Source organism: Xenia sp. Carnegie-2017, unplaced genomic scaffold, assembly GCF_021976095.1.
Source record: "Xenia sp. Carnegie-2017 unplaced genomic scaffold, XeniaSp_v1 HiC_scaffold_24, whole genome shotgun sequence".
NCBI classification, from domain to species: domain Eukaryota; kingdom Metazoa; phylum Cnidaria; class Anthozoa; order Malacalcyonacea; family Xeniidae; genus Xenia; species Xenia sp. Carnegie-2017.
Window position 1 is genome coordinate 13606757 of NW_025813487.1, and position 17676 is coordinate 13624432.

The 17676-nt window shown below is 34.2% G+C and overlaps 1 protein-coding gene and 2 long non-coding RNA genes across 9 annotated transcripts in view; all 3 read right to left on the reverse strand.

Moving 5' to 3' along the window:
* The window catches only part of LOC124451845, a 40105-nt gene extending 33612 nt beyond the window's left edge, over window positions 1-6493 (reverse strand). For 2 of the 6 annotated variants that reach the window (XR_006950700.1, XR_006950699.1), the window contains exons 1-4: window positions 6065-6256; window positions 5522-5770; window positions 4298-4383; window positions 1306-1362 (exon numbers count right to left, since the gene is read on the reverse strand). Coding sequence is in view for 3 of the 6 variants with exons in the window: in XM_047002442.1 (XP_046858398.1) it covers window positions 1226-1247 (22 nt within the window). In the remaining 3 variants the exon portion in view is untranslated. Of the gene's footprint in view, window positions 1-1225; window positions 1363-4297; window positions 4424-5521; window positions 5771-6064 lie in introns of all 6 variants that reach the window. The other 4 variants (XM_047002442.1, XM_047002444.1, XM_047002443.1 and 1 more) reach the window with 3 other exon arrangements.
* Window positions 6494-10883: 4390 nt separating this feature from the next.
* Window positions 10884-13308, reverse strand: LOC124451863. 2 transcript variants are annotated; one of them, XR_006950719.1, is made up of 3 exons: window positions 13029-13308; window positions 12438-12525; window positions 10884-10922 (listed from the first exon to the last, which is right to left on the reverse strand). It is a non-coding gene; the product is annotated as an uncharacterized LOC124451863 (long non-coding RNA). The 2 variants fall into 2 exon arrangements; XR_006950720.1 differs by having other exon boundaries at window positions 12438-12548.
* A 2263-nt stretch (window positions 13309-15571) lies between these two features.
* LOC124451864 lies at window positions 15572-16584 on the reverse strand. Its single transcript, XR_006950721.1, has 3 exons — window positions 16515-16584; window positions 16372-16435; window positions 15572-16002 (listed from the first exon to the last, which is right to left on the reverse strand). It is a non-coding gene; the product is annotated as an uncharacterized LOC124451864 (long non-coding RNA).
* Window positions 16585-17676: the final 1092 nt, after the last annotated feature.

Genomic DNA, 17676 nt, shown 5'->3' on the forward strand with positions numbered 1-17676 from the left:
AAAGTGTTGTTCTTAAGTCTACGTTCTGATGTGAACAGGTGGAAGGAAAAGCATATAGAAACACATATATTTTAAAAAACCGTATTAAAGTTAGTTGTATAATAAGGCCCTTACTAAGCAATCGCGAATTCTTTAAAGAGAAATATCGGATTAGATATTTCTTTATGTACAGACCGCGCAGGCTGGAGAGCGAGTAAGCAAAGTTAAGAATAGTTTTATTATAAAGCATTATTAAACTGAGACAAAGCTTTCTTTACTTTATTGTCCTCGCTGTTTTGGAAAAGTTGGCATTCATTTCTGTTTTCTTTTTGTTTTCAAAACTCTTGTTATTTGCTTTAAGAAATTTGTTTCTATTTATTCGTAAAGCTACATGTTTATAAACAACTGGTTTAAATTGTTATAGATCTGAGAGACTGTATATGGTCATTGTCAACGTTAAGTCATTAACAGCATTTAACTATGTAAAAATATGGTAGCGTCTTGTTATCCCAGGGACGTTTACTGACGTATTTCCTCATCAAAATATTCATTAGGGACGTTTAGAGTAAATATTCCTCATCAATAATAAAACAATTCTGAAGTGAACAGGTGCACAGAAACACGTAGAAAAACATAAAATAAAACTCAACATCCGCTGCATTATAGGGCCGTATTTAACAAATCGGAAGGTTGGGTAGCATTGCATGCTTAATAGGATGTTATAAGAAATAATCATATTTACATAAGGTGTTAGAATACAAAATGAGACGGTGTCAAATAGATTATATAAATTACGAAGTTAGGAAGCAAAATATAGTGAAATTAAAAAAGTTGAATAGAACTGCCTTGGACAGGTGTTAAGTCATAGTAAAGGAAACATACCAAAGGTCCAATTTGCTGAGAAACTTGCTACTGTACATATAATTAGGTAACAGACTGCCGTTAGCAGGCTCAGCACTCCTATTACTCAAAAAAGGTCAATTTACTAGCTGCCAATATAGTAATCATACGCGCAATGAGATATACGTAGCACAAAAAAATTCAATGGACTTGCTCTACTGTATTTTTACTATACTGTCGATAAGTGAAGACTTGTAGCTATTGACTATGAGGTTCTCATTAAGGGAGAGTTTGTATGAATCGTGAGAAGAGGAAATTCTTTCAAAGTCGTCCATGTTGGAGGTATCTCCAGATATATTTATGTTAGCAAAAATGCTCGATAACGCAAGGCGTGACGTTTGGTTACCTTCAAATGGATATATTCTCATGTGCTCCGAAAATCCGATGTGAAAATGACGCTTTATTTGACCCACATACAATACGTACAGCTATAACACTTTAATGAACACACAACATCCAATCTCTGAGGTTTGAGATTTTTTCCTAAAAGGGGAAGAAAGAAAATAGACGTTAAGAAAGGTGGAAAAAAGTTTGGTACCAACTACCTAGTTCAATCTTTCGGTGGGTGTTCCTGCCAGTGTTGAAAAACAAGGAGAGGGTCTGACAAAAAACTATAAGAGAGGATATGTTTTTCGATCACATGAATTTTTCTTGTTTTGTAAAATCTTGTGTCGTTGCTTCCAACCCATTTCTTTTTTTTTCGTTGATCTCTAGTCTACAGCAAAACACAATGCTCCTAGCACTCTTGCAATCAAATCATCAGAAAATTCAATTAATTCGATAATTTTGGATGATTTTATAATGAATATTATAATGGGGATAATAAGCGAAAATAGGAAAGGACAAGAACAGCAACATTTTACTACCACTAACATAGTTGGTAAGAAAGTAAACTCCATCCATTAAAACTTCTTCTTTCTTACGTCAGGTAAATTAACGAGATGACAGTGTGTACATATTCATACATATTCCACAGACTCCAAAATTATGAATGTATGAAATTCCCTCCCCCCAAGAAAATTAAATTACTGAGCATGCTACGCCACTGTTTGTTTGTAATTTAACTTTATTTCTTATTTAATGTATTTAGATAAAAAGTATTACAGCCGTTATCCTATTTCAAATATTGACTTCATCCTTATTCTAAAAATTTGATGTTATGTTCCAAATTGTTTTCAAATACTGTTCAGAATCATTCACTCTCGTTCACTCTTATAGTTAAAAAGGAAATAAATTTTATGTTTAATTATATTCTTTTATAGTACGCTAAATTTCAGAAAACGCCTAATAATTTCTCGAAAAAATTCAACTTCCTATATTTTTGAGAAATTTTAGTAGACGTCAAATGATCATAGTGAAGCCTACAGCGAAGATTGTCAATACTCTGGTTATACGGTTGATAAACTATGGTGACTATATGATTGGTTGATACACTATGGTGACTATATGATTGGTTGATACACTATGGTGACTATATGATTGGTTGATACACTATGGTGACTATATGATTGATTGGATGATACACTATGGTGACTATATGATTGGTTGATACACTAGGGTGACTATATGATTGGTTGATACACTATGGTGACTATATGATTGGTTGATACACTATGGTGACTATATGATTGGTTGATACACTATGGTGACTATATGATTGGTTGATACACTATGGTGACTATATGATTGGTTGATACACTATGGTGACTATATGATTGGTTGATACACTATGGTGACTATATGATTGGTTGATACACTATGGTGACTATATGATTGGTTGATACACTATGGTGACTATATGATTGGTTGATACACTATGGTGACTATATGATTGGTTGATACACTATGGTGACTATGATTGGTTGATACACTATGGTGACTATATGATTGGTTGATACACTATGGTGACTATATGATTGGTTGATACACTATGGTGACTATATGATTGGTTGATACACTATGGTGACTATATGATTGGTTGATACACTATGGTGACTATATGATTGGTTGATACACTATGGTGACTATATGATTGGTTGATACACTATGGTGACTATATGATTGGTTGATACACTATGGTGACTATATGATTGGTTGATACACTATGGTGACTATATGATTGGTTGATACACTATGGTGACTATATGATTGGTTGATACACTATGGTGACTATGATTGGTTGATACACTATGGTGACTATATGATTGGTTGATACACTATGGTGACTATATGATTTGTTGATACACTATGGTGACTATATGATTGGTTGATACACTATGGTGACTATATGATCGGTTGATACACTAGGGTGACTATGATTGGTTCATAAACTATGGGGACTATATGATTGGTTGATACACTATGGTGACTATGATTGGTTGATACACTATGGTGACTATATGATTGGTTGATACACTATGGTGACTATATGATTGTTGATACACTATGGTGACTATATGATAGGTTGATACACTATGGTGACTATATGATTAGTTGATACACCATGGTGACTATATGATTCGTTGATAAACTATGGTGACTATATGATTGGTTGATACACTATAATGACTATATGATTTGTTGATACACTATGGTGACTATATGATTCGTTGATACACTATGGTGACTATATGATTGGTTGATACACTATGGTGACTATATGATACGTTGATACACTATGGTGACTATATGATCGGTTGATACACTAGGGTGACTATATGATTGGTTGATACACTATGGTGACTATATGATTGGTTGATACACTAGGGTGACTATATGATTGGTTGATACACTATGGTGACTATATGATTGGTTGATACACTATGGTGACTATATGATTCGTTGATACACTATGGTGACTATATGATTGGTTGATACACTAGGGTGACTATATGATTGGTTGATACACTATGGTGACTATATGATTGGTTGATACACTAGGGTGACTATATGATTGGTTGATACACTATGGTGACTATATGATTGGTTGATACACTATGGTGACTATATGATCGGTTGATACACTAGGGTGATTATATGATTGGTTGACACACTATGGTGACTATATGATTGGTTGATACACTATGGTGACTATATGATTGGTTGATACACTATGGTGACTATATGATTTGTTGATACACTATGGTGACTATATGATTGGTTGATACACTATGGTGACTATATGATTGGTTGATACAATTAGGGAGGTACAACTTGAGGGGGAGTAAATTTTTTTGACGGGGATGGGTTGATAAAATACTCATAGACGAGGAGGGGTAAAGGTCAAACCATAACTCAAAGCAATTAACATTTGCCATCACAGTGATAAAGGTAAACAATTTCCCGCTAAATTTGGAGAAATGGCTTTCTCATGACGCAGTCTAAACACTAGCAAATGTAAAGGAGAATTAAAACTTACTCTTTCTCTGACATTGCATCCATTGCTGCTTTCCACTTCCTTGATGAGATGAATTTCCGTTGCTCTTCTTAAAGAATCACGCCGATCTGCACGAAAAGAAGAGAGATGTATCGCTTGACTGAGTGGCTAAAAGATGGAAGCGTGCTTTATATTCCCGATATCACGGGGAAAATTTGTTAATTTCTTTCATTGTATGGACATGTTGCCATATCCAACTGGAAACACTCAAAGGAAAACTATAGTTTGAAAGCTTGGTTATTCTGTAAGGTACATACACGTTTGGTATTTTCTTCAAATGTTCAGACATGCACGTTAAACAAGACACCAAAACATTCAATCAACAATAAGGAGGACAACGAACTAGTTTAAAACAAAATGTTACGTCTAAACATGGTAATGTCTAAGCAAAGGAAGACTAGTTGAAGTTTTAAAGAATTGTCGATGGAGCACCCATTGATACAGTAACAAAGTTATTTTTAACTAAGATTAGATATGAGGCTGAAGTAGGGAGTAAAGTAAAACTTCATATAAGAGCCTAGATTTTAACAACCAATTAGGCTAATATTTCAGAAGGAAACTTAAACTGATCTAACTTTATTTATACTAGATATCTCTATCAGTTCTGAACAGTTCTTACTGTAAAGATCATCTCTTATTGATCCAGTGTTACTACAGAAAGAGACCTAAACTAAACTAACTTTCTTTAGACTAAATATCTCTATCAGTTCTAAACTTTTCTTTCTAATGATCCAGTAAAGATCATATCTTATTGATCCAGTGTTACTACTAAAGGAAACCTAAACTAAATTAACTTTATTTTTACTAAATATCTCTATCAGTCCTAAACATTTCTTTCTTATGATCCTGTTAAGATCATATCTTGTTGATCCAGTGTTACCACAGAAACAAACCTGAACTAAACCAAGTTTATTTATGTTAGATATCTCTACCAGTTCTAAACTCTTCTTCCTAAAGATCCAGTAAAGATAAGCTCTTATTGATCCAGTGTTACTACAGAAGGAAACCTAAACTAAACTAACTTAGTAATTTAATATTTATATTTTGTGTACGATTCCCGCCTGGTTTATCGATCGTAACTTAATCTATATATACTAGATATCTCGATCATTCTTAAACTGTTCTTCCCCTAGTTCAACAAAATCATCTCTCATTGATCTTGCACATGTTGAAATAATACCAACAGTTACAACAAACCATATTTACCTGTAGCAATTTTAAAACCAACAACATCCCAAGTCAAGACGGTGAACTCCCCCAAGACATCTTTCTCCCAATATGGCAGCTGTGAACTACCATTGCTTGTGTTGTACAATATCACACCATTTAACGGTTCCTGTCTTTTTGTCCGACAATGTACTTTCTCGATGGTGCCTTGAAATGTGTCTTTGCTCACATCATCAAACTTCACTGTACCTTCTGGTAGACGCTCCACTGAGACTGCAACTTCTTTACCTGACAAAATAATTCGCCAAGTTTTTACAAACAAATTTTACGAATTTCCAAAAATAAACTTGTTGCTGTCGTCAGCTATCACAAAAATACGTCAGTTGAGTCACGTGACTCGTTTGCAGACCGAAAATTTTCAATCCTACGTCAAATGCCAATCAGAAGTCATCGTGTGTAAAATAAATTACAAATGATCAAATCGTATACATAAGTGAAATAACTGATAAAACTCATTTTGTATTAAACAATAAATTATCAATATTGATCTACAGGAGCAACTGCAACAGCCCAAACACAAACCTCGTTCACTTTGTCAGCTCTGTCGATGAAACCAAAAGATTCCTTGAGCGAGCAGACAATCCTTGAACGTAAACAGGAGGCGAAGCTTCGAGCAGCAACAACTCCACGGCACAGCATTGTCCATTTCTATAGAGGTTTATGAACTGTAGCAGTGCATCAAACAAACAACAATTTGGACATGGCTCGTAAATTGGACATGGTTCGTGTAAATAATAAAGTAACGTTTATGTTATAAGCGTTAACCAAAGCGTTTTCTTGTGTAAGGTAGCATATCAAAACGTAGAAATAAGGAGAAAGACTTCACCAAAATAGAAAAACATTCTTAAGACTGTGCATTCATTGCTTAACCACGTAATGTAATGCACGTGATGAAGCACGTGATACAATCTAGAGAAACAGTACAAGCTTTCGACGCTATAGCAAAGAATATAATTTATCTTTTGTTTTCCAGGATGTAAAAAGACACAGTATCACTTTTGTAAATGTGCGACTTTGATAAAACACCAGCTTGATAATGTGGAAGAAAAACAATTCCTGAAAGAAAAGGAACAACGGTTAGAATCATAAAGATCCACCCCCTAACCGTGCAGACCTGTATTATGCAATGATCTTAAACTCCACCCCCTGATCATGCAGACGTTTACTATGCAATGATTTTAAGCACCACCCCTGACCGTGCAAACCTGTATTATGCAATGATCTTAAACTCCACCCCTGACTGTGCAGACCTGTATAATGCAATGATTTTAAACACCCCCCTGAACGTGCAAACCTGTATTATGCAATGAACTTAAACTCCACCCCCTGATCATGCAGACGTTTATTATGCAATGATTTTAAACACCACCCCCTGACCGTGCAAATCTGTATTATGCAATGATTTTAAACCCCCGACCGTGGAAACCTGTATTATGCAATGAACTTAAACTCTACCCCCATAACAGTGCATACCTGTATCATGCAATGATCTTAAACTCCACCTCCCTGACCGTGTAGACCTGTATATTGAAATTATCTTAAACTCCACCCCCTGACAGTGCATACCTGTATCATGCAATTATCTTAAACTCATCTCATCTGATCTAATCCTAATCCCATATTGCAGTATAATTTCAACTCATCAAGGGCGAGAATACAGTGGCGCTATAATAGCCTCGATAATTGTGGGGTGGGAGGGTAGTCAATGTTTATGTAGGTATGCATGTCAAAAGCCTAAAAATTAATTTAATACGGCAAAATATGCATAGCAAGCTATGGTGTGGAGGGAACGATCAAAATCCAAAAAGGAAATAACGGCGAAAACCTGTTTCAAAAAAGATGAAGGAAATGTCAATAATTTGCAGGCAGTAATCTACAGTTTCCCGTATCGTTACGTCACTAACTTTCTTGACAGTTTCAATTTTGGGATTTTTGCCCAAAGCAAATATTTTGCTCACTGGTGTGTTCTATATTTATTGCCCAATCGATAAATGTTCGATAAAGATGTTGAGTAAAAGTCTGATACTTTTATATTTTACATTAATTCTTCTCTCTCAAACCCCCAAAAAAATGACTTAAGTATAAAAGTTAGCAACGTGAAGATGAATAAAAAATGGAAGAAGTTCAAACAGTACTTACTCCGTTCACTTTATAACTAACGCGACCACATTCGGACTCGCCATTGCGAAATAACTGCTACAAAAATAATGATGAAACTCTTTGAAAACGACATCACAAACATTCAAAGTACAATAAAACAACAGGAATACGCAACTCAAAAAATTCATACACGACCATTAAAGTGGTACTATGACGAAAATTTTGCCTCTCGTTTTTTTTTCATAGATTAATAGTGTATGTAAAAAAATCTCTTCTGGCGAAATTTTAGCGCAATGTATTTCATGCTGCTCGAGTTACGGAGCGATAAAACTTGAACTTTAAGAGCCGCCATTAAAATGCGCCATATTTGAATTTTCAAAAAGGAAGGTGCTTGTGACGTCATAGTCTTAACTCGCGGCTGTTTACAATATAACACTATATACAAATAGAGATTTAAAGGTTGTATAACTCAATTTTTAACATGCCTTCAACACGCTGTGTCGTGCAAGATTGCAGTAACAAGTCTGATAGAATTACAGGCATTTCATTACATAAAAGCCAAAACGACGAGTCTTTGAGAAGAATTTGAGTTAAATTTGTTCAGACGAAGCGCGCAAACTTTAATCCGAGTTCGCGCGAAATTCGATTTATGATTTGTTCGAATCACTTCTCGGATGATTGTTTTGAGCGTTTATTCCATTTGGGTGGTATGACTAGACGGCTCAAACCTGGTGCCGTACCTACTATTTGGAAGAAATCACAAACACCAACAACGTCAAGAGAGCGGCATCAGGTTAGCACAAGTTGCAATTATTATATACTTACACTTATTGCAGATGATAAATTTTCACAATTTGAGAGAACCAATAATACATCCAGGCAAACTTTCAATATATAATATACATTTATACTAAGGTTTTAAAGGAAATACAAAATGAAGTGTCTGTATCATGCGATGACCTTTGGTCTTTAAACCTAACGAAGCTGCTTGAAGAACAAATTCGTTCAGGCAAACTTCGTTAAAGCCAGGGTGATCCAAAATGCATTTCCTTTCATCGATTTCGAACTGATACATTTTGCCACGGCATTGCTCTATTTCCATGCAGCATCGGCACTCTTGAGGGTTGACAACAAGATCCAACGAACAATGGCCACATTCACATCTTTAATATTGGCCAAATTGTATGTTTCCATAAAGTTATCATAGCTAACGGCAGACGATTCAGATCAAAGTAAAACACTAAGAATGACATCTTACCATGAAGTAACATCAACACGGGCATCAAAACGATCTTGCAGCATGTCCTCAACCAGCTGTTCTTCTGCGACTGCAGCTTCGTACTCAGCAATTTCATCGGGCGAAGCAAGCGGTTCAATATTATCGGCAAATGGCAAAATTTCCGAATTAGATTCGTCCGAATTTGCCGTCATGAATTCCGATGAAGAAATCGATGCGTTTGTCTCGATCGAAGACTCAGAAAGCGAGCTAGATCTCGATGAATTTGACATGTTTTTGCTCTATTTATGACATTTTTTTGCTCACTTTCCAATGTGCGCTTCTTGCTGTGTTAAGACTATGACGTCACAGACTTTGCTGATTGCAAATATTCAAAATGGCCGATTTCAATGGCGGACATGAAAATTAGACATTTCAAATGTTCATAACTCCCTCGTTATACTATTATTTTTGCTTAAATTTTACGAAAGCAATAATTGATATGTGTTTAAACTATTGAATGCTAAAATCGATGATTTTTTAACGTTCAGTTTTCGTCATAGTACCACTTTAACAACGAGTAATTTTAAAGCAATATGCATAATGAACAGTGGTGTAGCAAGCACGATAACTGGGGGGAGGGGGTGAGCACACATCTATATATTCCACATATGCATGTCCTGCCGTATTGAGTTCTATTGTGTTACATGCATAAAGACGTGCATAGATGAATTTGTTATCTACCCACCCCTCCCCATCCCTTAATTAACGCGTTTGCTTCGCCACTGACTATTACATTTTCCCAGCTAATTGATCACGATGAAAATCACCTGTTTGGGGTAGCTGTGTCTCGACAACCTCGCCTCAACTTCCACTTTACCAACAACTCTTTCCTCGCTTTTTCCTACAAAGGAAACATAAATGGATGATTCACCAAAAGATTTCTCAATTTCTCGTAAAACTTTGTAAACCAAACCAGGATGAACGTGCATACACGGCAAGCGTCAAAAAGTACACAAGGTGTCAAGGTCACTTACTTCAAATGTAACAGAGCCTTGTTCCAATTTCACCACTCGACATGCAATTGGTTTACCCTTACGAGAATCTGATGTCACTTCAAACTCCACACAGTCTAAACAAAAAAAGATTTAATCAACTATCAATATCAATCGAAATGTTCTTTACACTTCAGATAATAGCACAGAGCAGTGGCCTTTGCAGTAGCAGTAGAAACAAGATGATAGGCGGGGTGGGGCGGATGGTGAAGGATTACAGTGTGAAACTCCCCAACAAGTCAATGATCAGTGGTTTGTTCTGACTAGGTAAATAAACAAAAGTTCTGTTTCGTTTTACCCCACAATAAAACAAAGACTATACATGAGTTTGAAAAGTTGTTTTAACTAACACTAACATTTGGACACACATTTTGCAGACAGAGTCCTTCAGAATACCCATCACATTCACATTAAAAAGACAGAACAGTGCAAGTTAGAATAGCAAAGAACACCCTCATACAACATCGTGAAGGCACGTGAATGCCACGTGTTGATAACATGAACTGTGGTGGGATTCAGATGGTGGAGATCAAATTTTAAAAGTATACCAACAAAGGCATGCCCTGGAATCTCCATAGAAATCTCATGCCTTGAGGATGAGCTTCCTCTCATATGTCATAAAGTGTCACCACTGATTATGGTAGGGAGTGAAAAGTCATATGAGGAAACCCAATGAATTACTTGACAAAGAATGCTTTTCAAATAATGACTGATGAAACAAATGCTCTGAATAACTGGATAAGCCACAAAACAGCTTGTTCCCTTATTAAATAGCAGAAAGGCAACAAGCCTCATACTTGAATGAAATTATATCAACGTTTCAGAAAAACAATATAATACTAATGGTGTAGTTGCACACATAACAAGTAATATAAGAGTCGTTGAAGGGTGAAAATAAGCAAAATTTACAAACCACCAAGTTCCAGTTCACTTGAATGTCCTTTGTACTGACTGTAATGAAAGAACACTCAAGATCCTGTTCAGCACACTCAATAAAGCCATAACTTTGCTGCAAAAAAACATGCATAAATGTTATAGAAGAAAGACTGAATGTGCTTTTAGAGGGGATGAAATTAGGGAATATATATCAATAACATTATGGAAGATGTCATTAATACACATGTTGATGTCAAAGCACTCATTGCCTGTCAAATGTAGTTCAATACAGTTAAATGTAGATGAATGTATTCAAATGTGTTTGAATGTACACAAAAGTAGATGAATGTATTCAAATGTAGATGAATGTATTCAAATGTAGTTGAATGTACACAAAAATAGATGAATGTATTCAAATGTACATGAATGTATTCAAATGTGGTTGAATGTACACAAAAGTAGATGAATGTATTCAAATGTAGATGAATGTATTCAAATGTAGTTGAATGTACACAAAAGTAGATGAATGTATTCAAATGTAGATGAATGTATTCAAATGTGGTTTAATGTACATAAAAGTAGATGAATGTATTCAAATGTAGATGAATGTTTCCAAATGTGGTTGAATGTACACAAAAGTAAATGAATGTATTCAAATGTAGATGAATGTTTTCAAATGTGGTTTAATGTACACAAAAGTAGATGAATGTATTCAAATGTGGTTGAATGTACACAAAAGTAAATGAATATTTTCAAATGTGGTTGAATGTACACAAAAGTAAATGAATGTATTCAAATGTGGCTTAATGTACACAAAAGTAGATGAATGTATTCAAATGTACATGAATGTATTCAAATGTGGTTGAATGTACACAAAAGTAAATGAATGTATTCAAATGTACATGAATGTATTCAAATGTGGTTTAATGTACACAAAAGTAGATGAATGTATTCAAATTTAGATGAATGTATACCAAAGTGGTTGAATGAATTCAAATGTGGTTTAATATCCTCAAACAGGGTGCAAATTAATATTACACAAATGGGCATGTGAATTTCAGTTGAAGGTATTTTCACAATCTTAGGTTAAAAATTGATACAATATCTGTCATGTTGGATTTAAGTGCCTATGTTGAATAATGGGACTTGATATCATTAGAATTATCTTAAAACATAGATTACTGGGGCAAACAGTCCAAATGCAAGTTTCAATAGAAAGCTTTTCAAATTGACCAGAACAAAAAATTAGACACCAAACAGTGCAAAACGGTTACAGCTTCCTCTACAAAGGCTATTGAAATCAAAAACATTTTTGGCAAACTTTTAGATATCATGCAAATGCACTTTTAGATGAACAAAGTGACATATTTTTTGTGTATTAAGAAACAAGTTTTTTGGTCATAGATAAATTTTTTACTTCTTCATGGTACATCTTATTTTTATCTTGCAGGAACTTACTCTACAAAAGCAACACCTTTGTAAAAACAGCAGAATCTGCAGCAAACCTTTGCATTTCTCAATGTCACATAATGATTCATGAAAAAATTTAAAATAATTGAGAAGCATTTTTTTTTGCAGTAATTTGGGTCCTTGACCAGTGCATAAAAACTTCATACTAAACTGACTTTGAATTGTTAAAATAACTTACACAAAGTTTTTCAATGACACCTGTTTCCCTGTGTCTTACATGAACACCATTTGAAAGGTAATGGTCACTGATACCATAGTCCTGAGACCTATTTGTTCACATAGAATGTTTCTAAGTAGTAAAAATACATTATAGAATGTTTCTAATTAGAAGGAAAACATTATAGAATACTTCTAATTAGTAAGAAAACATTATAGAATGTTTCTAATTAGTAGGAAAACATTATAGAATGTTTCTAATTAGTAGGAAAACATTATAGAATGTTTCTAATTAGAAGGAAAACATTATAAAATGTTTCTAATTAGTAGGAAAACATTACAGAATGTTTCTAATTAGTAGGAAAACATTATAGAATGTTTCTAAGCAGTAAGAAAACATTATAGAATGTTTCTAATTAGTAGGAAAACATTATAGAATGTTTCTAATTAGTATGAAAACATTATAGAATGTTTCTAATTAGTAGGAAAACATTATAGAATGTTTCTAATTCGTAAGAAAAGGTTATAAAATGTTTCTAATTAGTAAGAAAACATTAACAGCAAAATGAAATGAAAATAAAATTTTTCATAAACAAAATGCAGTAGAAAGTACCTTCCATGAGTCTGTTGCCATATTTGATTCACCAAAAAGAGAATTCTATTTGTTACAAAGGATGCCAGCAATTTGAATTATAACTTTTTGCAAAATAATATATATGGTATATGTATAAAATTCTCCTCTCAATTTTCCTAAATCACCAAATAATATAATCCATTTGCCGAACAAAACAGGAGGCACAAATCTGCTGTGAATATTTAAGATTGTTCCGTGTAAGCTATGACTTGCCAATATGAAAGTTTCCTTAACATGGGCTGTGCAAGATGATATGGATTTGGCGCTTTCTCTATAGAATTTGAATTGGCTTTCCTCATCTTTTTCTGCAGACATTTATTCCTAGCAAATAACCAGAAAAAAGTAATTTAACACATTTCTTTAAATATATCATTTGCTCATCACCTAATAACATGGGACATTCAATTACATGTTTTGACTTATCAATAGTGCTGTAGAATATTTATCATCAAGAGCAGCAGTTAACAATCAATAGCACAACATGTATATACATACTTTGTAAGAAAAGACAAGTGCAGTGTCGTGATTGCAACAGACAAATGTGCAACAGTTTATACCTATTACAACAGACTATCTGTTGCACAACACATACATTTGTTTATTTAAATGTCTTCTTATCCAAATGATTCAAACTTTTCTTGAATTGAATGCGCATTAATGCGACTTGAATATTAACAATTGCTAAGCAGTATAAATAAATGCTATTGTCTACTGGAGCTCTTGATTCTTCCTTCAAGTTAATGAACATTCTACTGTTCTACTGTTAAGTAAAATAGCATAATTGAATGTTCAATCTTCTTTAATAATGAGCGAATGGTGTAGCAGGAGTAACAAGTGACAAATCCCACAAAATACTTTACAATAGTGAATAGTACGGAATGAAGACACTGCACTGGATTTCTTGTGATAAAGACTTTAATTTTTATATACAGCAACATAGCTATTGTAATTATACAAAAGATCAATCTACACTAAAACTGGAACAGATAAGGACATAAGTTTCGACATCAAATCAATTTCCACAAGACACTAAACACCAGACAAAAAATATGTTAAAACTTTCAACATGAATCACATCAGATAAAAGCGACTCATAATTTTGAAGTCAAACATACAAATATCATGTCCATATAAATCAGACAAAAGACACGCTTTTATTTGTATCTTTAAAAGAGTCGAGGCACATCTAAAGTTCTTTTCAATTTGGAAACTCAATGCTGAAATTCACTTCTTGAAGACATCAAATATCAAACGAAAAACTTTTTCATCAGAATATCAAATTGCTTGTCAGTCTTTGTTTCTTAATTTATTTCAATAATGGTCATTTGAAGAAACTGTAGCGTATAGTTTTAATTAAATTGGTTGCCGCAAAAGCAAAAAACAAAAGGAAGAATACGAATAGCACACAAATACAGGCAAGGAGAATATTTTGCCGTCTGCTGAGTCTTTGTTAATCGGCTTTGTCTCGAAACATGGTGACTAATGATTGTCAATTTAAAAGGTCAAATTAACGCCAACGGAGTACAAGGTGAACAAAAATGTAATGAAATATTTAAGAACTGACAATTGATATTGAAAAAGAAATCAATACCTTTTTGAGGACAAAATTTCGTCCGTAACCACAACACTATTCAAATTTTTACAATCCGCCATATTACATGATATCAGTGAACTCTTGAAAGTTGAAACACCGGGCACTTCCGGTCATCTGTATATGTGACGTATTAACCGGAGATACTCGTGAGAGGGTCGGCTATGTTTTCCGTGACTATAGCCTGATTCGCTGTTTCGCACAAGTCTTCAATACCCTCATAAAGATACCTTCATGTTTCATTGTAATTGCCTCGTATTTCTGTATTTGTAACAAGTTGATATTTTCCGTAAATAAAGCATAATTCGAAAGCAAATGTAAATATGGCCGCGTTTAAACAGAGATCAATCTTTCGGTGGTGTTCAGGCCGGTGTAGAAAAACGAGGAGAGGGGTTAACAACAGACTATTCATTAACGATTTGATTGTCACCAATTAACTTGAAACCACTCGGCTCCTTCCTTAGTATTCAACCAAAGGATGTGTTTTGCAATAGAGCTTTCTGACACATACATTTTTCATGTTTTTTAAAATGTCAAGTCGTTGCTTCCAACCCATTTCTTCTTCTTCGTTAATCACTAATCTACAGCCGAAGTACAACGTTCCTAGCACTCTCGCAATCAAATAATCAGGAAATTCAATTAACTCGAAAATTTTGGATATTTTCTATGAATATCATCATGACGATAAGAAGAGAAAACAAGAAAGGACAAGAACATGCTTTAAAGTACCATTTTTTTTTAACTAACAAAGTTGGTAACAAAGTAAACTCCATCCACTAAAACTTCCAGTTTCCTACGTCAGGTAAATTAATAAGATGACAGTGCGCACATATTCACACATATTCCATAAACTCCAAAATACATGAATAAATCAAAATCCCCCCCCCGTCTCATTAAAATAAAATACTGAGCATGCTACGCCACTGTTTAGTTGTAATTTAACTTTATTTCTTATTTAATGTATTTAGATAAAAAGTATTACAGCCGTTATCCTATTTCAAATATTGACTACATCCTTAGTCTAAAAATTTGATGTTATGTTCCAAATTGTTTTCAAATACTCTTCAGAATCATTCACTCTCGTTCACTCTTATAGTTAAAAAGGAAATAAAATTCTATGCTTAATCATATTCTTCTATAGTACGTTAAATTTCAGAAAACGTCTAATAATTTCGCGAAAAAAATTCAACTTCCCCCATTTTTGAGAGCTTTTAGTAGCCGTCAAATAACTACAATACGCAGTTCACTGCACTGTAGCAGAACTTAAATTAATCCTAATAAAAAGAACGACCAATATGACAAGAATAATGAGCAAAATTGCAGCTACAACTACACCAGCAATAGCACCAGTATTTCCACCGTCTACAAGATAAAAATGAATGACAAATCATAACATTACCAACCAATTTTGTCTTTCAGCGATCATTTTATCATTTTTCTAAAGCTGAGGGTGTAACCGCCCTTACAACACATGTATTCATCCCTGTCAACTATTCATGATTTATTTATGCTATAAGTTAGGTTTGGAACGCAATGAAGTTAGAGACGAAGTACACAAAATCACTAAGGCAGTTATTTTTTGCAATTAAATCGGCTGTATCATCAAATAATATCTCTACTCATCCTTAAAAAATTTCTGGCACTTGCCTGTACTGAGATTTATTAATATTTTGAAGCATTACACTTTAGACATCGATAAACTTCCTTATGCTATTGAAAGCAAACACAAACCTGAAGACTTGTGCTTTTGGGCAGTTGCTGCCACTGGACTCCAGTCAGTGGAATAATAATCACCCTGAAACGAAGTGAACATTTATATTTGAATAAAATATGCAGCAATCAATGCAGATGAAAATGTATAAAAAACATCGCACCTGATCATTAATGAAAATGCGTTGAAATATTTTGTAGTTAGTGCCAACCTTCAACGGGCCATTATAATAACTTTCACCAATGAACGCCGTGTTGTGTTTTCACCGTCACCAAGTGCAAAATCAGGCTTAAAGTCTCTGCAAGAGACTACAGCGGCAATATACGGCATTAGTTGTGCGGAAGATATGGCCTGAGAATAAGTTCCTAAGTCTATGTTTTTAAAATAGAAGGCAATTGACTCCCTTCCGTGCAATTTTTCATTGCGACTACATAGAAATATCTGCAAGTTGAAGGCAAAACATTTTTTAAAAATACATGCATAACCTCTCGTTATTCGTTATTCGTTAAAATATATGTTATGCATGTATCTGCACTGCTAGAGAAAAGCGACGAGTCATCAAAACTTTTCCAGAGAGATATTTAGCTTTTCCAGAGAGATATATATGAACTCACCATCTTCAGCAGTTATAAAAGTAGCTGTAGTTGATCTACCAAAGCCTTCAGAATTGTCAGCGGTTACATTAACTTTATACGTTGCGTAAGGAACAAGATTCGTAATGTTGTACGGTTTTTTGTCAGTTACCTCTAAAGTTTTATCGAAAACAATCATAGTATCCTTCAGCAAAATCAATAGATATCTTGTAAAAGGATTCGAGATATTTGTACCAAGTTTTACACCAGTTTTTTTGGGATGTTTCCATGATATCTCGAGGTACGTCGATGCAGATTTGGTTGCAATGAGATCTGTTGGTTTGTCTGGGAGTAAGTCTGCACGATAAAAGAAAAATCTACAAATTGAACCATGTGTAGCCCTTAAATGAAATCAGTCTTTCTGCTTTTTCTTCAATAACACGTGTTAAACTTAACTGCATGTTGAAAAGGCTTCTTTCAGTAAGTTTATTTCGTTAGAGAAAAAAGACTAACACTTCAGCCTTCGTGGAAAATTGTTCACTTTTGTCAACTAACACTTATTTAATTAATTCTCAGACAAAAAAAAATTATAAACTGATTAAATAAGTGCTTACAGTGCAAAGTAAATCTGGTAAATTTTTTCCACCTCTTACCTCCACCACAAATTTCAATTCGTAAACACGGTGCACGAACAAATTTCAATGGAAAGATTCGCAAAGCTCTTTCATCCATTTTCCATTCACAAAAAGTGAA